This window comes from Tubulanus polymorphus, chromosome 1 (assembly GCF_964204645.1).
Source record: "Tubulanus polymorphus chromosome 1, tnTubPoly1.2, whole genome shotgun sequence".
NCBI lineage: Eukaryota > Metazoa > Nemertea > Palaeonemertea > Tubulaniformes > Tubulanidae > Tubulanus > Tubulanus polymorphus.
Window position 1 is genome coordinate 2,800,169 of NC_134025.1, and position 22,558 is coordinate 2,822,726.

At 36.9% G+C, this 22,558-nt stretch overlaps 3 protein-coding genes across 3 annotated transcripts; 1 reads left to right on the forward strand and 2 right to left on the reverse strand.

The window, feature by feature from the left end:
* Positions 1–708: 708 nt before the first annotated feature.
* Positions 709–19,460, forward strand: LOC141914254 (uncharacterized). Its single transcript, XM_074805521.1, has 9 exons — positions 709–982; positions 2,277–2,307; positions 2,801–2,944; positions 3,048–3,290; positions 5,343–5,371; positions 18,415–18,472; positions 18,561–18,704; positions 18,790–19,032; positions 19,417–19,460. Exons 1-9 carry the CDS (start codon positions 980–982, stop codon positions 19,443–19,445), a joined length of 924 nt encoding a protein of 307 aa, XP_074661622.1. The 5' UTR covers positions 709–979; the 3' UTR covers positions 19,446–19,460.
* Positions 4,702–22,439, reverse strand: LOC141914039 (uncharacterized). Its single transcript, XM_074805301.1, has 14 exons — positions 22,327–22,439; positions 22,183–22,213; positions 21,955–22,098; positions 21,628–21,870; positions 14,922–14,972; positions 14,011–14,154; positions 13,644–13,886; positions 12,128–12,271; positions 11,702–11,944; positions 7,394–7,537; positions 7,167–7,312; positions 5,298–5,472; positions 4,973–5,215; positions 4,702–4,822 (listed from the first exon to the last, which is right to left on the reverse strand). Exons 1-14 carry the CDS (start codon positions 22,327–22,329, stop codon positions 4,794–4,796), a joined length of 1,983 nt encoding a protein of 660 aa, XP_074661402.1. The 5' UTR covers positions 22,330–22,439; the 3' UTR covers positions 4,702–4,793.
* On the reverse strand, positions 8,793–10,664 carry LOC141914989 (uncharacterized). The gene is made up of 5 exons (XM_074806341.1): positions 10,623–10,664; positions 9,832–9,862; positions 9,473–9,616; positions 8,939–9,181; positions 8,793–8,851 (listed from the first exon to the last, which is right to left on the reverse strand). The coding sequence occupies exons 1-5, from the start codon at positions 10,662–10,664 to the stop codon at positions 8,826–8,828; spliced, it is 486 nt and encodes a 161-aa protein (XP_074662442.1). The 3' UTR covers positions 8,793–8,825.
* Positions 22,440–22,558: the final 119 nt, after the last annotated feature.

Below are 22,558 nucleotides of genomic sequence, written 5' to 3' on the forward strand. Positions count from 1 at the left end.
GATAAATACAACCTGCTGATATGGGCATTCGGCCGACGGACGGTAATTGTTTAAGTACCTCAGGCCTACAGCTGTGAATTAGGGACATCCATCAATTGACATCCTTTCGCTATTCAAACCGTCCGCATTTTTCATCAGTGACTTTTTCATCACCTAATAGTAATGGCTTATGTCAACAGCAGAAAAAACTCAAATATTTTCGCTCAAGCAACGAAGTCGCCCCCACACCCCCGGTGATGACTGTTAAAACTTAGAAACACGGTAGTATAAGATTGAGGATATTAGACATAAACACTTCAGGTCCTTCAGTATTTAGGCAACGCCATCATGCGCGTAGACGTTGAAAGTTTCTGAGAGTTTGAAGTGTCGCGGTTTGGTGGCCTTGGTCGACACTACCTGAACCCGTAAGAGTCCTTCCTGGTTTCAGGCCAGCATGCGGGTGTTTTGGCAGTTCTGTCCCAACAACCATGAATTATTGATTCAAGTGAGACAATATCCATTGGATCCAATAATTATCCGCTATTTTTGCAGTGTTAATCACTCTGGCATCCGCCACAAAAGCATCATATCCAGGCAATGATTAAACTGCAGAAGAATAAGTTGCGCATTGCAGTACGCTAGCCGACCAATGAAAATAGCGTTTATGAATTATACTGATGAACGAGGTGGCGCGCAGCTGGGACGTATAACACCCGGTGTAGTTATTGCGTATAGTCCCACTTGTTTTACTCCAACTGATCGGCGCACACTGCATAGGTTGGTCCGCAAATTGCATTTTCCGTCGAAACTACTATTTCGCTGTAATCTGTCTTGAAAGAACTGGGCTGTTTCTGTAGAAAAGTCTTGTTGACACGATAACTACAGCGAGCAGACGAGAGCGCATTGATACACTGATATTCTCAGCAACTTGCACTTACTGCTCCCATCCTCAGCAAGCAGAGACGATCAAGTCGCAAGCCGGTATCCAGAATAAATCGAAATGGTAAGTTTGAATTTGTAGCCATCCGATAATGAAATTCTTCATAAAGTGTTCATCTAAGGTTTTTCTACGTTTTGGAATGATTAGTTTTCGCGCCCGGTTTTCACTTTTCACTAATTTGGCTCTTTTTGGCGGTAACATATCCATGTCGAGAAGACTCGTACTGATATTCGTGTCTTTGGCTAGAAATGATTTAGGCTAGCTATGATTTACGATTTAGAATCTATTGATAAGCACATACTATATATATCAAAGTTGAATTTATTGTTCTGTATAATGTGTAGATGATGATAAGGATGCTCTATCATACATAAAATCTATTGTATTTGACAGCTGGCGAATAAGGGTTTATGTCCAACCGTAAGCATTTCAACTTGAAGAACTTGTCTGCTTTATAATATATAGTCTAGCTTTCCCATGAACATATATGATTTGTATTCCAATTGATACGTACTATATAAAATCAAGAAGGAAGTTGTCAAAATTTACAATCGCACCAGCAAAAAGTCTGACCGTATTTCGGGTTTGAATGTTGGATGCCCGTATGGCAAATAATGTATTCTCCTCCTCTTAAGACCTAATATTTGCATTTCGTCGAGAAATATAGGTCGTCATTTCTTTTACCAAAAAGGACGAATTTCTTTTATAAAGGGACGAATTATGTCATTCATGTATGTCTAGGATATCAAGTCGTTTACCGGCGGGTGTTTTTCAAGTTTTTGCTCACTTAAAAAATCTGAATCGGTCTTTTGAATTGCGAGCAGTTGTTATTGCGCTTGGGTAATTTCGCAATTATAGGTTGCTATTGAAAATTATCTAACGTTCCAAAAATTGACGTTAGAAAAATGTCATGTTTCAATTAATTGCTAATGGTCCTTTTATCTAAATAAAAGCGTTGCAGGGAATGTAATTTGTCGAATGATATCTGATTATGTGACCATTGCGGCATGTCCATGCATATTTTATACATTAGCCATGAGTTTTAGTGGCGCATTGCCACAGGAAGTGATAGTATCGATCGTCACTGCAGCAAACTGTTAGCGCGTTGCCATAGTGATCGTAATTGCAGCGTTTCACCGATGATTATCATGTGACGTGTGGCTGTAGTTATCCCTATCTCATCTACACACGAATACTCCTAAACTAGCATTACGCATTGCATTGGTCTTCATTGGCCTTATTTTCATTTTTCATTAGCTTGATACTCATTATCATTGATAACAACTATTCTCGATATAATGCATTCTCTTATAATTATGGTGCATTCTCTTATAATTATGTTGCATTTTATTTCCAGGCTGACCAATTAACCGAAGAACAGATTGCTGGTAAGCATTATTATATAGGTCCTCAATGGGGCGCCCAGCTCATTATTTTAGATAAAAAACAAGTAGATTTCCAACATCGTTAATGACTGAAATTGTTCGCCTTGATTTCGGGAAAATTGTTTATCATCAGAGTTCTGATGTGATATTGACTGCTGTATTGAGGTTGATATTAATTATTCATTCATTTTATGATGCAGTGCACATTTAAGTTTGATATCGTACAATGGAGGTATCGTCGTTAAAATTTGATATACATATAAATATGACTATTTTCAACGGGGACATCAGAATTTTATTTCAAAAGATTTTATGAGGGAAGATAAATTACGTGAAGTAAATATTTAAACACTGCTTGGAACATTTCAAGAGATTTTATCCCGAGAATTCATGTCAAGTATATTTGTTTTTAAGCATCGACCAATTTTCCCCAATCGTAATGTATATGTACGCATGTTTTGCAAAAATCAATGATAGTTGAAATTATTCATTTCAGAATTCAAGGAAGCTTTCTCCTTATTTGACAAGGATGGAGATGGTACGATCACAACTAAAGAACTGGGAACAGTTATGAGATCATTAGGACAGAATCCGACTGAAGCTGAATTACAAGATATGATCAATGAAGTAGATGCTGATGGTATGTTGTTCAACAAACATATACTTATTCTAGCCTCATTTCTAAATGTTTATATAGTTCTAAAAAGAACGGACATGCTTCAAATATGGAATGAATTTTATAGGTAACGGTACCATAGATTTCCCTGAATTCTTGACCATGATGGCCCGCAAGATGAAGGACACCGATAGCGAGGAAGAAATTCGAGAGGCATTCCGAGTTTTCGACAAGGACGGCAACGGTTTCATCAGCGCTGCAGAGTTGAGACACGTGATGACAAATCTCGGAGAAAAATTAACCGACGAAGAAGTCGATGAGATGATCCGTGAAGCCGATATAGACGGAGATGGTCAAGTAAATTACGAAGGTAATTTTTTCGCTGGCCCCGCGAGATGAATAGGTTGATAGAAACGACTGTATATATTTGATACTGACGACCTCTTTATATTTTCAGAATTCGTCACGATGATGACCAGCAAATAGACTTGTCACTGCTCTCTTCGCACATTCAGTTGTTCACCAATGGCAGAGAGAGTTTGGACATTTTCCTGTCTCATTTTTCCTCCATTTTCATTTCATTGGTCTCATTTTAACACTGACGCATTTTTGCTTGACGAACGAAGATCGAAGGGAACACGCTTTATAAACAGAACGGAGACAGGCTGGAACGACAGAGAAGCATTGGAAACAACGGGGTTTGAGTTTATAAAGTTGTGTTGTGGGTCGCAAACGTGCTAGATGTGGATTTACTATATACAGGAGATGTGTTGCGAATATGCGGCACATTTTTAAAGTTTAGGACTTGTAATTGTGAAAACATATGGACAACGTATCTGTAATATCTGTAAATTTTTGTAATATATATGTCTTTGGAAATATATACATATGGTCTTTACTAAGGCGAAAAAAATGTTGCATTGATTCATTATTCTTGCATGGAGACGCTCGATGCGTTGATTAGTTCGGTTTTGGTCCATTATCTACACTGCGAAAGTGATTGAGCCCTACGGAGGCGCGATACTTGGTCAACCCAGGGAAGTGTGATGTCATCACATTTCCCTGGTTAACCACTGGTGAATCACTAACGATATATAGAAAATCCCGCAATGAAACGGAAGATAAGTCCCTAAGGTTTCCTTAGTCAAAAATGAATTGATGAGATAAACAGGTATATTAGATGGTGCTTATAGAGTGTGCAGGCCCGTGCCGAGCCTATTGAGGGACAGTTCCATTTCAAGAAAGAAGGGCACTTCACCGTCTTAAGGGGCACTTTCCTATTGAAAAAAGGGACCCCATCTTCAATATAAATTTTTGAACACCTGAATAAATCATTTGGGAATGGATTACTTATCATTTTCCAAAAAAACATGAAAATTGTATCCAAATTATGATAAATCCTAACCCGAATTTTTTACACTGACTTTTTGAAGTGAATCGTGGGGGGTTCGTTCGCCAACTCGTACAAGCCACCGCTAGCATCTTCCGCCCATCAGACGAGAAACGACTGTACAACAATTCCGGATGAGGTAACATTTGCCTTATGAATATAGCCGGATTTTAAGTTTTTTGTTCGTATGTTCCTGTATTGGGCTTTTCTCCTCCGCATGCTCTCCTCTATTTCACAATAACTGCCCTCGTAAGATGGAAGATCTGACATTTCGACGATTTATTCGAACGACTAAGACTTCGAAACAACAATTCTTTAGCAGATGAGAATTTTAAGAAATGACGCCCGAGACACTATAAGGACAAATATCAAACAATCAAATCATTTTATAATATAAACTATTGATAACAATTTATTTCAATCAAAAGTAAGCATTACAAAAGTATATAATAAATGTATGAAACAATGTATAACAACAGACGTTTATTTGTTTGTCATCATCTTAACAAATTCTGCAAAACAAATAAAAGAAAGCACGCGGTGAGAAAAGCAAAAAATGATATCGTTAAATAAAACGTGTATCTATTATAATTAACATTCAATATCGTTACCGAATATTTGGATATCTAGAAAGGTTTCTACGTGTATTATTTAGACTTTACCTTCGTAATTGATTTGACCATCTCCGTCTATATCGGCTTCACGGATCATCTCGTCGACTTCTTCGTCGGTTAGTTTTTCTCCGAGATTTGTCATCACGTGTCTCAATTCGGCCGCACTGATGAAACCGTTACCATCCTTGTCGAAAACTCGGAATGCCTCTTGTAATTCAGCTTCTGAATCGGTGTCCTTCATCTTTCGTGCCATCATTGTGAGGAATTCAGGAAAGTCGATCGTACCGTTACCTGAATTAGGGATTAGAAATTGCGTATAGTCAATACAGCGATACAAACAAGCTAATGAACTATGAATTATATTATCACTTACCATCGGCATCAACTTCATTGATCATATCTTGTAATTCAGCTTCAGTCGGATTCTGTCCTAATGATCTCATTACTGTTCCCAGTTCTTTAGTTGTGATCGTACCATCTCCATCTTTATCAAACAAAGAAAAAGCTTCTTTGAATTCTGCAATCTGTTCTTCGGTGAGACTATCAGCCTATGGATAAAAGTTTGAATTATGGAGTTTTACCAATCCAAGGTACATCGCGATTTGCAACACTGGCTTTTGATGTGAATTCATTATAATGGGCCTACTACACTCGTGTACTTGTGTACATGATATATATATATATATATATATGTACTTACCATGATTGCTTCGATGTATGACGATAACAACAAACTAACAGGTTTATTATATATTACACAGACAGATATAGAAGATTGTGTACCCAAAATCAACATCAGATCCTCGCGAAAACGAGGCAAAATGTGGCGCAATGCCGATAAGTCATTCGTGACTTCAATAGATAATTTTGTTTGGTTCTCCGTAGTAACAAAATAGATAGTCGAAACTAGCTCAGGTGCTATTGAAAACAACCTGTTCGCTTGATATCTGGATCAATGATTCATAAAACTTTATACAAAGCACAACATGAGATAGAGAAACAAGTGCACTGAACAGGTTTTTCTATAAACGGACGACACCTTCTTTTATGTTAGGTTCGATTGATATTGTAAGATGGCGAATCTTCTGTAAGGATATGGTAACTGGCCTGATCAGAAACCTCGGACCAGTCCCGAGCCAAATTTTAGCACGGGTCAAATCATTGCCTGAGAATTGCCACTGGTTCCGGAAGTGACTCACTTCACTTTGAGCGAGCAATGCGGGCGAGTGGTTAGAGCGTTCGTCTCCGGAAAGCAACAATTCCCTTCAAAAAGACATCGTTTTGTGTCTGCTGACATTTCGACGCATTCGGGACGCGGGAAATGTCTTTTACGCTACGTGAAACAAAACTTAATCTTTTTGAGGGGAATTATCGCTCATAGAAGCCAGGTCGTGGGTTCGAACCCCGCACATTACCGCCCCGGGCATGACACTGATCCTCATTGCCTCTCTTCACTCAGGAGTAAATGGGTCTGATAGATGATTCCTGATCATGAAAATGGTCAGAGTCATAGGCTGGGGCTGATAATACCAACGCCCGAACGTTTTGTTTAAGCATTATTTAGTAGAGTGGGATGTTTGCGCGTGAACGCGCTCTATTTCATCCTCCCCGGCAGGGATACGAACCTGATGACATCGAGATTGCCACGGTAACCCTGCACACTAGACCGAGTGCGCACAGCTACATGCGCGGCTTAGAAGATGTCATTATTAGCCAATCAGATATATATTTGACTCTGGCCTGATCGGTGCAATTTGTGGCCCGATCCAAATCGTCTCCGTATGATCGCGGCTTGTTTTGGTTCCAATTCCGATTCAAACCACTCACAGTTGCAGGTAGAATCGTCACCAGTTCCCTCCTTGAGTTTTCCAAGATATTTATATGAAGCAAAAAAGGAGAATTAACTTATAAACACATAAAAAGGCACATTGTCAATATATCTATATCTTTATTCACATGAAACATAATGAGATTATTTAGGAAGAAATGATTGCAAGTTGGATGGGCGTCTGACACTTTATTTACTCATCATCATTTTCACGAATTCTAAAAAGAGAAGAGAAACATTTGTACCAAATACATCTATAATAAAAGAACGTTCGAGTGTAAAAAGTTCATCCGCGAAATTTTAGTTAGTATCTTCACCTTCGTAATTTACTTGACCATCTCCGTCTATATCGGCTTCACGGATCATCTCATCGACTTCTTCGTCGGTTAATTTTTCTCCTAAATTCGTCATTACGTGTCTCAACTCGGCCGCACTGATGAAACCGTTACCATCCTTGTCGAACACTCGGAATGCCTCTCTTAATTCCTCATCTGAATCAACGTCTTTCATCTTTCGTGCCATCATTGTGAGAAATTCGGGGAAATCTATAGTACCGTTACCTAGTAAAACAAAATATATTCATTGAAATCATTTTGACTGAAATATTTCAAAATTATAGGTACCTCATGAAATGTACTTACCATCAGCATCTACTTCATTGATCATATCTTGTAATTCAGCTTCAGTTGGATTCTGTCCTAATGATCTCATTACTGTTCCCAGTTCCTTAGTTGTGATAGTACCGTCCCCATCTTTGTCAAACAAGGAAAAAGCTTCTTTGAATTCTGCAATTTGTTCTTCCGTTAATTGGTCAGCCTTTGAAAGAAACAGATCGTTTATATGGAATGAGAAACCTAGTAGTATTAGCTATAGTCGTTCTATGTTCAGCTCGACCATAGATTACAATGTACATAGACTATAGGAATGGAATCTAATAGCAATTGGTCCGACTAACTTCATATTACCGTATAGGCCTATTGAAAAAGCTCTTACTAGCGCTGTGTAAATCCTCACTGTACGTACTGTCACGTAAATATCACTATAACTTGTCATTTTTTTTTCATTCAGTGCCGTAACCCCATCCCACGTATTAAAGATAGACCAATATCGTCATTTTATCGACAGAAATAACGTCTCTAGCAAGTTTCACAAACAGACACTATCTAATAAATGTTCATTTTTAATAAACGGCAATAAAGACCTTACTTTTGAGACGAACCGTAAAAAGAGTTGCTAGCTCTATTACGGCAAACCACTAGTAAACCATAAGCCTTTATTTTATCATTTTCTGTGGTTATCCGGAGAAATTCGAGCGCAAGCGAAACTACGTTATCGTTCTAAAAACTTTATCATTGTATAAATATCCTTCAAATATGGACGCCTTTTACTAATGTCAAGCTATTATACCTCGCATATAACACTTTTGCGATTTGTGAGGCATAGATGTGTTAATGTTTAGAAGACTTAATTTGAAATAAAATTTACTAGTTAAAAATGCTCATAGTAATTCAAAGTTTGAATGAAGTTAGTTTTTAAAAATACGGCTACGTCGTTGTTAATTTGATAAATTTCGTTTCTTACCATGATAACTGTTTGCGACACCCGCGTGAACTAAGAATATAGTAGTGGCTAAGGCTATCAAGATCGTGTTCTAGGCATTACGAGAACGAGGCCTATATGGCGCATTGCCGCTCCATTTCGATGACTTGTATTTGTATTGTCACTTGTGTATTCGCCGATAAGAATGCCGCTTGGACATTTTATATTAGCACAAAGGAAGGGATTTCAACGAGCTATTTAAAAATCCATAGTTCATGCGGGTCATTCTTTCCACTACGAAAGCGTATTCTCTTCCCTTCATTTTCAATGCTTTATCAATCAACCTATTATACTCTTCAAAAACAACAAGAATTCGATGGCGCGCGCGGCAGCGAAAATGAATACAAAAAATATACGTCAAAAATCTTTTGATAATTGTTTATAATCTTTTTTTTGGGTATTTTTCAACACAGCAAGTAAACAATATGTACAACAAGAATATCAGGTATGTATATGACTTCCGACTCAGACTCATTATCGCAGCATTACTTTGATAAATTCTGAAATGAAAAATGAACATAATAAGTGAACCGTCGGTAATACTATAGATAAAACTGACTATAAATGCAATTGAAAAAAGTGCCTACCGTTATAATCGAGTTGACCATCACCATTGAGATCCGCTTTTTGCATCAAATTTTCAGCCTCCTCTTTCGTTAACGGCTCTCCCAATTTCGTCATTATATCAACCAGTTCTTGTTTGCTAATGAACCCGTTTCCATCTTTATCGAACGTTTTAAAAGCTTCGCGCATCGATAACTCGGGATCACCTTTCGAGCCATAGTTCAACATCAACGATATGAATTCACCGAACTCAATTGTTCCATTTCCTAAAAGTTTCGGAACCGATGAAAATCAACTGTAACCAAGTTTGGCAATAATAAAAAGTTCTAGCGCGCACAGCAAGAAAAAAAGCGAAACACGAAACAGATTTTGGTCGTCTATGTGTTTTGATGAATCGGCTTCCCGCCATTGCACGCATCAAACAGCGAAACAAACACAGCCACAGCCCTTTTTGACCAGTCTGCGATCGTGTTTCGGGCACACTGCCACGAAACAAGTAAAAAAAAAAAACTTTCTGTTTTGTGTTTTGGGTTTATTCATTGCTGGCTAGTTTTTACCGTTCACATCCACCTCTTCAATCATCGTCTTAATTTCGGCTTCCGATGGATTCTTTCCAAGCGCTCGCATTGATATTCCCAATTCCTCAACGCTTATGTGCCCATTGCCGTCTTTATCGAAAAAATGGAATGCTTCTCTATAATCTGAAATAGTCAATCGATTAGGCAATATTTATCATTACTCAGTAGTTATCAATGTATATGAACATCATTGTTCGCTTTTTACGGCGTCAATAATAGAAGCGCGGTAAATGATGGACCTCGCGGAATCCTCGCTTACCACAGTAGCAGTGTATTTGGCATTTTTGAGAGTTTTCATTATCACTGATTCTAACCAGTGTTATATTCTAAATGATTACCTGCTAATTGCTCTTCAGAAAGTGCATCCAGCTGAAAATAAACAAGTAAATGCGGTACTAATGATAAACTCAATTCAATTCAACGAAATACTCCAATCTAATCGACCCTCAGGCGCCTTAGGAATGATATTATATTTTTGCATGTCCATGAAATAACAAATGTCTTTTTTGTTTAGCAATCAATTCTGGTCAAGGAAATAAAAGCGATTTTTCCGTCGTTTCACTTCTTGAAACACAACGTGACCGATTAATGATTTTTCACAATTAAACTATTCACAAACGGCATACATACATCCAGTGTATTTATTTACTAAGTTTTACGAATGCCAAATATAAATACTTCATTTACTAAGCCACTTCTGCATAGGGCATAATTTGGTTCCAAAGTAATATCAGTGTACCCAGGGCAACCGACATAAAGCTTCTTAAAGTTTCACTAGTATAGTGTTATCATGGCTATTCGAATGTCAAGTCGTTCCGTGGTGAAACGGGCTACATATTGTAATTTTGAAAAATGGTTTTGAATAGTTAGACCGCGGTCTCAACTGAACCTAGCCTATTATCGTCTTTATCCGACGTCTCTCGTCTCCGTGAACCCGGGCTGCATCGATCACTTATAGAAATGGTTGTTTATAAGTACGCCGTGTCTTAGAATATTGATACATGCGCAGGTTAATGACCCGTAGCTACATTGAATACACCGCGTATATGACGACAGAAATCACCAGTTATATTCATTAACTGATTTATTGTTCTACTTATGGAGTATTCAGATGACTGTACGTTCTTACCCCCGATATAATCATCGTAGTGTGTTCATTCACTGTCGTCATGGTTTTCTGAAAAAAAAATCGTCGCAGAAATGGTGTAAATAATTATTCCATATATTGAAAAATAGTGCGTATAATATAGAATTACCAAAACCGTATTCGAAACGTAGAGTGACCGATCGCTATGCGAACGGAGAATGCATAGGCCTACAAAACATCCTCTCAACGTGGAGGAAAAATTCCCTTTACCTTTTTTTATAAGATGATATATGCATATCCAGTAATCCAAATATTCAGTCAATGAAATGAAACAATAAACAAGTCATACTTGTATTTTTCAATGTTGTTCGTACTCACCTTTTAAAAGCGTACACACAATAATCTGAAGTACTCTCCGCAATTACGTCGACCGAAATTAAAGATAAAATATTTAAACGTCCTCACGATAATCACTTTTAAATAGACCTGGTTGAATTACTGTTCATGGTTCGCTAATGGTACGTGATTTCTGTAAAAGTAATTTGACCGCGCGATCCTCACAAAAGCCTCGCTGTAATGATTAATAACGGCTCGGCTGCACTCGACCAAACCAAAAATCTCCCGCGTCGTTTTAACGGTAAATACACGACGCGGCGGCTGTCATACGAAAGTAAGAATGTTGCTCACTTCAAAAACTATAACCATGTTCTATTTTTTTTGTTCTGAATACGAAAAACCGTGTCGTTGACCTCAGCTATCACATTTTCGTTTAGGTCACACTTACTAATGCTAAACGATATTTTGATAATTGATATAGAGCTGATCAAAATCCTTTTCCATTTTGCCATCTTCGTACAAAAAAAAAACATAAAAGTAATTCTTCACTTAAATATATTTCTAGAACAGAAAATAATTATTCATTTATTCATGAAGCTATTCACATACGATGCTTGCTTCACCGTCTTATGGCAGTTATGACGGCGTTTTTTTCTAGGTTGTAGGACATTATCGATCGTACTATTTTTGGACCATCATGTGGACAAACTCTGCAAACAGAAATATCTATATGTAACGGAGTTCTCTGTATCGCAACCCTTTCATTGACTTCAGTTGCGTGTTACCTTCGTAATTAACTTGACCGTCACCATCAATATCTGCCTCTTTTATCATTTCATCGACCTCTTCATCGGTCATCTTTTCACCGAGATTCAGCATCACGTGTCGTAGTTCTGTGGCACTGATGTAACCGTTACCGTCTTTATCAAACACGCGGAATGCATCCCCTAGCTCATTCTCCGAGTCTGTGTCGTGCATCTTTTGTGCCATCATTGTTAGAAATTCTGGAAAGTCTAGCGTCCCATTTCCTGAATGTGGAAACGCATTACTAAAATACAGAATGTCTAACGAACAATTGGCGAATAGAATCATAAAATCGAGGTTTTATCACCGATTTCTTAGCCATCGTGTCGAAAACTCACTGAAGCATTTTAGCGAAAAGGTCAATCGGAAAATCTAAAGAATAATCATTTTCTGCAAAATCGTCTTACCATCAGCATCTACTTCATTAATCATATCTTGTAATTCAGCTTCTGTTGGATTCTGTCCTAATGATCTCATTACTGTTCCCAGTTCTTTTGTCGTAATAACTCCATCTCCATCTTTATCGAATAGCGAAAAAGCCGCCTTGAATTCTTCGATCTGTTCCGTTGAAAGATGACTTTCCTAATAGAGCGAAAGGCGTTTCTATATTTGAGAAAAATGTACGCATCGAAAGTTTGTGTATGTCTTGATACCTACCATTTTTGGATGTTTATCACCGGATGTTTGTTCGAAAGTGATGATCAATACGAAATCGACAATTTTCTATATAGATCACATGTTTCAATATCGGTCGTAAAGACGTGAAGCATATGGTGGTACTAATGTTTGACAACACCGAGCTATTGTTCGGCAAATTTGCAGTTTTAGACCGTTCATCTGTTACTGGTTTTAATGTATATAAATTGAATGGAAAATTTGATAAATTGAATTCGATAATTGTAGCAGTGATAGAATGACAGTTTGTTCAGGCGTCGATCAGATATCGAATACCGCGCATGCGTATTAGAGAAAGTCATACGCAAAACCATTTTCTTTCCTCTAATCATATGCCAGCTGACTCGAAACAATTAAATAATTTACTGTGAAAATGAAAACGGATTTCTTTTTTTTATCGAAAACACGTTTATTGTATATGAGAAATAACAATTAAATTATATGGGTTGTTACAAAGTAAAGATAACTTATAAAGGAAAAATTACTGTATAAATGTTGTGATGAAAATGCGGAAACTGCAGGAGGTCTCAGGAGGTCATCATTTTCACAAACTCTGAAAATGAAAACTTCATTTTGTCTATACTTATGACACACGATACAAGTGTATGTCGTATCATCATTTGGCGAAAACAAGTCAGTCGAAATAGATGTCTGTGTGTAGCATGTCAAATTGTCGATTTTAGGCTAGAATAACCCGCAAACAGATGGCTGTAAATTGATATAATTCATTATGATGTCGATCACTCATCAAACGAGCTGATAAATCCACAATACAACATCCCACAACATAAGAGAAAAACGCATCCGAAATGTTTCCTTGAGCTTATGTCTAACTTGATGTTTCGACTTAATGCTATGATGGATTAAGTCGAAACGTCGAATGAACTGTTAGCTCACAAAGACCTTTCGGCTGCGTGTTTCGTTTCGTGAGATTTTCTATTATCATTACTACAAGTGTTTTACATCAAGGTTAACATTAATCAACACTTTATATATAGTAGTGGCTTTAACCCGGGGTTGACTCAATTTCCGGCCACCCGTAAGAAAATTTCCGATTTATTTTTCACTTTTTCAACGCGAAATTTCTTAACTCAAGATACATTTTGAATATTTGAACTGATCAAGCAGCGCCTAGATCGCTCACAATACATGAAAATGAGAATTATTTTTCGAAATTTTCTGGGGGATGATCAGCAGAGCAAGCTCTCTTCCTGGAACCGCCCTGTGCGCGTTTCACATATATTTTACCTTCGTAACAGATTTGGCCATCGCCGTCAATATCAGCTTCCCTGACCATCTCATCCACTTCTTCATCGGTTAATTTCTCTCCAAGGTTCGTCATCACGTGACGTAGTTCAGCGGCGCTTACGTATCCATTACCGTCTTTATCGAACACCTTGAAGGCTTCACGAATTTCCTCATCGGAATCAACGTCCTTCATCCGGTTTCCCATAAGTGCCAAAAATTCTGGGAAATCAATCGAACCACTTCCTGGAAAATAATCATCATATATCACCATCAAAACACCGCGGACGGAGATTTGTTCCGAACAAAACCTTTTTTTCGAAATTTCATGGAAAAAGTGATTGAAATATGAGAATTTGAAAATCCGTACCATCAGCATCAACTTCATTGATCATATCTTGTAATTCAGCTTCAGTCGGATTCTGTCCTAATGATCTCATTACTGTTCCCAGTTCACGCGTTGTAATTGCACCGTCTCCATTTTTGTCAAATAACGAAAAGGCTTCTTTGAATTCTGGAAAGAAAAATCGACGGAAACTCGTCGGTTATTTCAGGGATTTGATATATAAATCCATATAAACTCAATTAACTCAGTATCTAGAGTATCTAATGGCTTTAACTGTATACCGTTTATCTAATGGCTTCATAGATGTTTACATAATTTAATTAACTAACATTATGTAACTTTGATTGCAGCAATAGAAAAATAATCGTCATAAAATGTTGCTTCTAAATATGAGATACGCTGAATACGTATAAAGCAAAGGATTTGGGTAGGTATCAATTTCTTTGTTAGATATAGAATTATCGACAATTTTCTCCCGTTGAATAAATAAGATATAATTTACATGTTACGATAAATAGTATTTGAAGCCTGTCGTCGTGTCGTGTATATACGTTAGTGAAAAATCGAGAAAAAATGACAGAATGGCAACGGTCTAATCCATGCCATACATTATATACCGTCGTGTACATTCATCAGGAAACATCTGTCATTTGTATAGTTATAATATAATGAAATTTGCAGGATTCAATAGTCAATACATACTGATACAGGTTATACCGACTGAACACACGTAAACCGAAGAATCCTGATAAATATTCTCACCAAATAAAACTTTTATTTTTAAGTCAAGATATTGATGCGGGTGACAATTCGAAACATAATCGAAAACGGAAGTCAACAAACGGTAAACTGACGAACAAATGACATCACATCCGGGTGAAATGAAAGTAAAATATAAAAGATCAAACTCTTACTCTAGGGACAAAGAAGTTTACCTGCAATTTGTTCCTCTGATAGATGTTCAACCTGAAAGTAACGTTTATACTCTTCTACTGTCATATTAACGGGTACTCCACATTTAAACATGTTTTTTTGACTGCGCACAGTTCTACCGAACCGCTGAAACTGTCGTATAAACACTAGTGAGTTTGTGTAGTTAATTCTGCTGTAATAACAGATGGGGCTTTATGGAAAACCATATAACGCGTTGATAATGAAATTCAAACATATTCGGAGTCGATCACTCATAGTTTGTCAGACAATTTGTTTGCTTTGATGTTTTATCCTATCAACACGAAACCTATTCGTATTCGGTCGATCATAAAAATGATGATAATATAATTACAGGTGAGTATCGCGCTACAGCAGCGACGAGATTAAATCTGATACAAAAACGAACAACTCAAACAATATAAGTCCTTCAATTTTCGTTAGAACCCTGATTCATGATATGATATAATGATTCCGCGGTGAATAATTTTCCTCGCCAACTATTGCTCCTATATACAGTCCCAATAGTGATGCTGATTCCGTGATGTGGTTAATAAGTGGATCATTAGAATTATATGAATTTATTAAGTCAGTTCACTCCATGATCGAATGAATTTAGAACTCGATAACAGTAACATATATGAAAAAAGCCATATATAAAATGTGTTGTAGCGCCAAATGATCATCAACGAATGGCGGATCTTGAGGGGATGATCATAAGACGGGTTATTATTGAACATACTCTGAAACCACTGAACCATTGCTAATATGTAATATGATTCGAAACTAACCACACGGAACAATCGAAGATGGTAACTATAATACTAATGAAGAAACTTACCATGGCTCGAAGACACCACACAACCAATGTTTCCTTTCCAAATACCTCCAGTTGCGGTAGTGCTGTATCGATGAAGTGTTAAGACATGTATGAAACGGCTGTGAAGATGCACTAGCATCAGTAATTCGTTTGTAGTACCACTTCTATTATTACTCGCAAGTATTCATAACTAATATTGAAACATACCTGCACGTGGTATCCGTTACATTTTGAAGTATATACGTTTGGCGATGGTGTTGAAAGTTAGTGCGGGGCTTTTCGTGATGATATTTGAAATCCACGTGTAACCAATAAATCATTGAAAAATAATGAATATCATAATAATGAAATGATAATAATCTGATATGATAAATATACAATTTTTCAATTTTAGTCGCAACCGTTTTCAGTGAAAGTCATTATAATCAATTCTTATTACGATGTTAAACATTTACGTAAAGTGATATAATTCACTTAGCTGTGGCCATGATTAATCTTGATTAACGAGACCATACCACCTCGTGCTGTGTGTGTTACCGTACCTTAACCAACTTGATACGATGTGTATATTATCAGATTTATAAAATGTGTTGTTTCACATATGTAATATATAAATATCATACTATATTCAAATTCTATGCAATGAAGGCCCGAGGTTTTTTTTTAAATTTTTCATATTGATCAGCAGTTACTGTTCAAACAATTCTGAACAGTAAACTGATATTCGATTTTAACGCGAGTGAGTTAACAGAAGTCCTTGTCATCTATTTCACTTGAAGAGTAGAGCTCTAGTACCGGTGCGATGACGTCATGAAATCTTGTAAAATCTAGGATAAAAACATTTTAATACTTCACCAGCATGTTAACATCAAATACCGATATACCGATTATGACGTGTTTTCCGTTCGTTTGATCTACCAAAACTTTTGATGAAATAATCATATGGTACCATGACGTCAAGTACAAGAGCTTCAAGTCGACGATTCGGCGCTTGGTGACATCATTGCCGCTGACGCCATCTTTCCAACCTGGATAATGGACCGCCTCCGCCACGACCCTCCAACAAAATTCGATATTCGATGATAGAAATAGCGATTGATAATTGGCTACCACTGAAACTAACATAAGCGTAAAAATAAGATGGAGTCTTTCATCAACTCGGGTTTGTATTGAGAAATCGATAGACATGTCGTATTACGCATGGAACACTATTGTTTTTCTCTCATGCTCATTACTTCTTGGTACGGTTTCATTTGACAGGAAAACATTAGTAAGAGCTACATTAAACGAATCGATAGGCGCCTTCTCGGGGCAAAGGTACGGGGGAGTGCATTTTATAGGGTTATAGCATGTAGACATATCCACAATTACCACTTGAGTTTATAGACGAACGATGCAATGAATAAAACACATTCGATACCACCGCCTACAACCAATTCAAATAGCAGATCACATTTGACAAGTTGCAGAGTTTATAACCAATGGACTACGTAGTTGTTTGTGTTTGTGATTAAGACAGGAGTTCCGACCGCCGCCTTTTAAAGAAATCAGAACGAAACACGATTACGAGGTAAGATATTCTAACTAATGGATAACATCTGTATTCGTTGGTCATTGTTACGTGTTCGGCGTCGAAATGATTCGATTCACAAGCCAGTATTGATGTAGTAGTGTGAAACATCTCAATTAACATCGCATTCAACTAAAAGAATTTTTAAAACCTTCATTTTCTTATTTACCGGTATGTGTTAAATGATTTTCAGATGAATAAAAAACTATGAATAGGCCTACATGACATCAGTCACTTCAACAAACTTAACAAATACTCACAAATTGTGTCACTTTTGCACCTTGCTCCACAGATCTAAGTTATATATAACTGAATAATAAATAGATTAATTGCAACTCATGAAAATCGTCCTGATCAATAACATAAAATTTTCATCTAATTCACTTCCCGCAACTCTACAGCGAATAAAGTTGATAGGAATATCTACAGATCTGAGATAGGATTAGCGATGTGTTTGAGGATACCATGAGTGGACATTGATCATCGTGTATCTACAACTACTCTACCTCATTTGTACATAACTCCATGGGAATCCTCTAATTGGGAATATATTCGCAATTAGAACGGACTGCCTACCATCATATCCACACATCATCGAAAATCGATCAAAACAGTACTAGAAAATAATTTATAGCCGTTAACATATATATACACGTTTTCTGTAACTAATGAAATATTCATGTGAGTAGGTGACATATACAATTCTAGTCAATCATATTATACTCTGCCGACAACTACGAAACAAATACTGGCATATAACTTGTTTCAAGACTGAGGATCTTCATACTTAAATATGTGTAACGAGAATTTGATGTTCATCATTAATTGAAAAAAAATCAATCCAATCAATTTTGCATGGTTGTGTTTGTATAAGAAGCGTACGTTGCTATGATCGGATGACTGTTTCCCTACTCAGAACCGGAAGTAAGAACTGCCTCCTCTCTAAGCGAGCATGTGCTTTTGTCACCTACTTGTACATGGAGCCAATATAAACATACGCAGTTCCACATTTTTTTTCTTTCAGACAATTGACCAAATTGGATCTGATCATTCCCGGTTATATTGAACCGACCGGTCTTCTATAACCATATGCTCTGGTCTTTTTCAGATGTCAACTATCCCTTCGCCGTCGCCCGCCGAAACGCTTAACGAAGAACGCATCGCGGGTAGGTTGAAAATCTTTACGAAAACAATCACAACAGGATTTTCCTTTTCTTTTAACATATTCAGAAACATTGCCTTTATTCATTATAGAATACAAAGAAGCATTTTCATTGTTTGATAAAGATGGAGATGGGAATATAACCACTAAGGAACTGGGGACAGTAATGAGATCATTAGGGCAGAATCCGACTGAAGCTGAATTACAAGATATGATCAATGAAGTAGACGCTGATGGTATTTAATTTAATTCTATTACAGGAACGCAACATTGGTCATAATCATTTGTGAATCTTGTTAAAAGTTTGAATTCTATTTTCAGGCAACGGAACGATAGACTTCCAGGAGTTTTTAACGATGATGGCTCGCAAGTTGAATAGCGGAGACGAGGAAGATGAATTAAGAGAAGCGTTTAACGTGTTTGATAAAGATGGCAATGGATTCATCAGTGGTTCAGAACTCAGACAGGTTATGTTGAGTTTAGGTGAAAATTTAACGGATGATGAAGTCGGCGAAATGATCAAGGAAGCTGATACGGATGGCGATGGATTCGTTAATTACGACGGTATTTATCAGCCAAATATATATACGACGTATATACATATATATATATATATATATATATATATATATATATATATATATATATATATATATATATATATATATATATATATATATATATATATATATATATATATATATATATATATATATATATATATATATATATATATATATATATATATATATATATATATATATATATATATATATATATATATATATATATATATATATATATATATATATATATATATATATACACATATATCCCTTTCAAGATAGATTGATAGATAGATACCTAACCCTGGCAGTAGACCTGCAGTTGTAACTTTAACGTGATCACTTTCAGTGATGAGAATAGTGTATATATTCTATTCTTCAGAATTCCTCAAGATGATGAAAAACAAGTGACGAAATGCTGATGATTGCGATGACCTAAAGGTCGTTTTCAATATGAATTTATCTTTGCTCTTTATTCGACGGGATATTGTAATGAAAAGAGATACAGCGGTAACGCGTAAGAGAATCAACATCATCTAACGGCAGCAGCGTCGATGAAATAATTCAGAGGTTATTGATTACTATTACTATGCAACCTGGTATCATTTACGTCATTTATCAATCTACGTCTTTAATTACCTCGTTGCTTATTATATCATTGATTGGATCGCGTTCTTACAACCCCGCTGTCGATCGGGGTTTTTTTTTCTGGAGTCGTTGGTGTAAAAACGTTAATGTGTGTGGATTCATCATATTGTGTGGTCTTTTCCCATCGTTTTATCACTATCATTTAACTCAAACGAATATTTCTTTGTTAAGAACGAATAAATTGATATTTCTACTCGATAGTATTATGACGTAGTGAATTTTGGTTTATCAAGGCGTTGCCATAGGATTCAAATACCATAGTTACAAATATTGAAAGAATAACAAAAACGAGTTACTTTGATAATGATGTTTAGCTGATATGGAAACGTTACGAGACGATGCATTAGAATGGATCATAACTGAAATTAATCTAGTTGATAGAATATCAGCAATCAGCGATGAAAATGCGGTTGTTCTTCTATTTCTGACTCATCATACGTCAACGAATGGAAATAATTTGGCTGTAACCGGTTCATGTCCAGCTTTGGGAAGTTGGCAAATTGGCGAAGTTTGTAAAGCGAATAAAGTCACCGATTCCGGGGGCTGGTTTTATATTTGTGTTCCGTTCCCGATTCAGAGCAGATTTCACTGGAAATGGTTGGTTATTGATGGTGATTGTAAATTCGTCCAAGAAGAACGCATAACAAGATATTCCGCTGTCAATCTGGGTCATCAGATACTTTTATCAGAATGGAACGGCGCTTGTCTTCCTATACCTTATCCCCTTCAAGGTAACAACCTTCATTCAATTCATTCCGCTTTATCAACAGTCATCAAGCTCTATTCCGCCGCATTAACCAAGTAACAGCCGCTCAAATAGATATATATTTCATTAGATATAGAAACGCCGGCATTTTCCGTTCCGTCGGAGAATTTTTCAATCAGGACGAACGTTTCGGTAGATGGCGCAAGTAGAATATCCGTTAAAGTACTGACGTCTGAAAATACTCGATCGTATCCTCAAATAGTAGACAATCATTCACAGACTGACGTTCACGATCTTCAGGGCACAATCAAAACAAATTCTCCTTGTTCTAGTAGAAGTTACACGTACCATATTGAACCGAGTATTTGTATGAAGCCCCCGAATCTTATGTGGATTCCTAATGTTCGTATGTCATATAGTTCAAGTGAAGAGACTTCATCGACAAAACCAACAGAAACCGGCAAGAAAAAACTATCCAACGAAGACAAAACAACCTGTAACGATTTTGGCACATCATCCAGCTCACGGATGGTAATCAAAAAAAAGGTTTCCGGTAACATTACAACAAATAGGGGTCAATCCACATCAAATTGTGCCTCAGTTGACACTGTAAAAAATTCAGGCCCAAGTACTGCGCACGACGCCGTATATGGAAAACTATCGGAAGGAGCAGTTTTAGCAGGAACTTGGCAGTCACGAGTTCAAGTGCCTAATCTACCGTCAACAACGGTTTCTTCGGTCGATATACAACATATTTCCGACAGAAAAGACGATCTCTTAGTTACTTGCCACGTCATTGTAACGACAACGCAATCTCCAAGCGGTGGAGACCAATTCGGCGAAATAGACCTCCATAAAACCCTCTCGGAACTAGCCCTGGCACTGAACCATCCATCCTGCAGTCAGTACAACACACTTACTGATAGATTGTGTAATTTTACGCATAGATTTTTACGACTGAAATATATTTGGAAAAATTTCATACGACGCGTCAGATGCACCCTGAAAATACACCCAAAATAAACTGGAAACGTTGTTTATGAATATATCATACAAGTTATTTAATAGGGAAGAATTTGGTATCAATTAATAAAAATTCATATCGACAAAATGTATATGAGTTTTCCTTCTACTTGCTGTGCATCATTCGCACGAATTCTGAAATGGAAGACAAAAATATCCATCAAATTGATTTCAGAGCGTGATACTCGCTTTAGTTCTTAATGGATGTCCTTATACCTTCAAAATTCACCATACCATCGCCATCTACATCTGCTTCCTTAATCATCTCATCGACCTCGTCGTCTGTCAGGTTTTCGCCGAGATTCGTCATCACGTGACGGAGTTCAGCCGCTGTAATGTAACCGTTACCGTCTTTATCGAAAACTCTAAATGCCTCCTTTATTTCATCTTCTTCGTCGTGCTCTTTCAGCTTGCGAGACATCATCGATAAAAATTCAGAGAAATCTATTGTTCCATTTCCTGTTACAAAGAACGTTTCATTTAAATATATGTAGATAGACTATTTACCAAATCGGCTGTTATCAGTCTAGGCAATGGCGTTACCATCAACATCTACTTCGTTGATCATATCCTGAAGTTCGGCCTCAGTTGGATTCTGGCCTAAAGACCTCATAACCGTCCCCAATTCTTTCGTTGTGATGAAGCCATCGCCGTCTTTGTCAAATAAACAAAAGGCTTCTTTAAATTCTGTAATCGTAAAGAAAATGACTTTATTTATTCGTTGTAGACAACTGTATGAAATAGATAACACTACACATAAACTGGGCGTACCTGCAATTTGTTCTTCGGTGAGTTGATCTCCCTAAAAAAAAATGTATATCAGTATTCAAACAATATTGACTCGGAATGGACACTTCAAGGTAAAGAATAGCTGCTTTCAGTATCTATTATCAATTTGCAAATATTCAAACCTACCATTTTCGGTATTTTCCTATGTAAAGCCTATCCGTAATATGACTGTCAATCGTTTTTTTCACTTTAAATAGACCTTCCAGTATTATAGCCCGATACTAAAACTCCAACTAGGTGCAAACACACATACCACACACGTATGCATGTATTTTTTTCATGTTCTAAAAGAATTTTGTTCTAGTATTATTGAAAGGACAATCTATACCGCCATACAGGTTTATACAAACGAAAAGTT

What these genes read in the sequence shown, in the direction of transcription:
- LOC141914039 (XM_074805301.1), bottom strand. An exon ending in CAATGAAGTAGATGCTGATG is followed by an intron (nt 7,313 to 7,393) that starts GTAAGTACATTT and finishes TTGTTTTACTAG; the next exon opens with GTAACGGTACTATAGATTTC. An exon ending in TGGTCAAATCAATTACGAAG is followed by an intron (nt 4,823 to 4,972) that starts GTAAAGTCTAAA and finishes TTTGTTTTGCAG; the next exon opens with AATTTGTTAAGATGATGACA.
- LOC141914254 (XM_074805521.1), top strand. An exon ending in AACCGAAGAACAGATTGCTG is followed by an intron (nt 2,308 to 2,800) that starts GTAAGCATTATT and finishes TATTCATTTCAG; the next exon opens with AATTCAAGGAAGCTTTCTCC. An exon ending in TGGATTCGTTAATTACGACG is followed by an intron (nt 19,033 to 19,416) that starts GTATTTATCAGC and finishes TCTATTCTTCAG; the next exon opens with AATTCCTCAAGATGATGAAA.
- LOC141914989 (XM_074806341.1), bottom strand. Translation starts at nt 10,664, where the DNA reads ATGACGACAGTGAATGAACACACTACGATGATTATATCGGGG. An exon ending in TTCTGAAGAGCAATTAGCAG is followed by an intron (nt 9,617 to 9,831) that starts GTAATCATTTAG and finishes TGACTATTTCAG; the next exon opens with ATTATAGAGAAGCATTCCAT. An exon ending in TGAAGAGGTGGATGTGAACG is followed by an intron (nt 9,182 to 9,472) that starts GTAAAAACTAGC and finishes CGAAACTTTTAG; the next exon opens with GAAATGGAACAATTGAGTTC.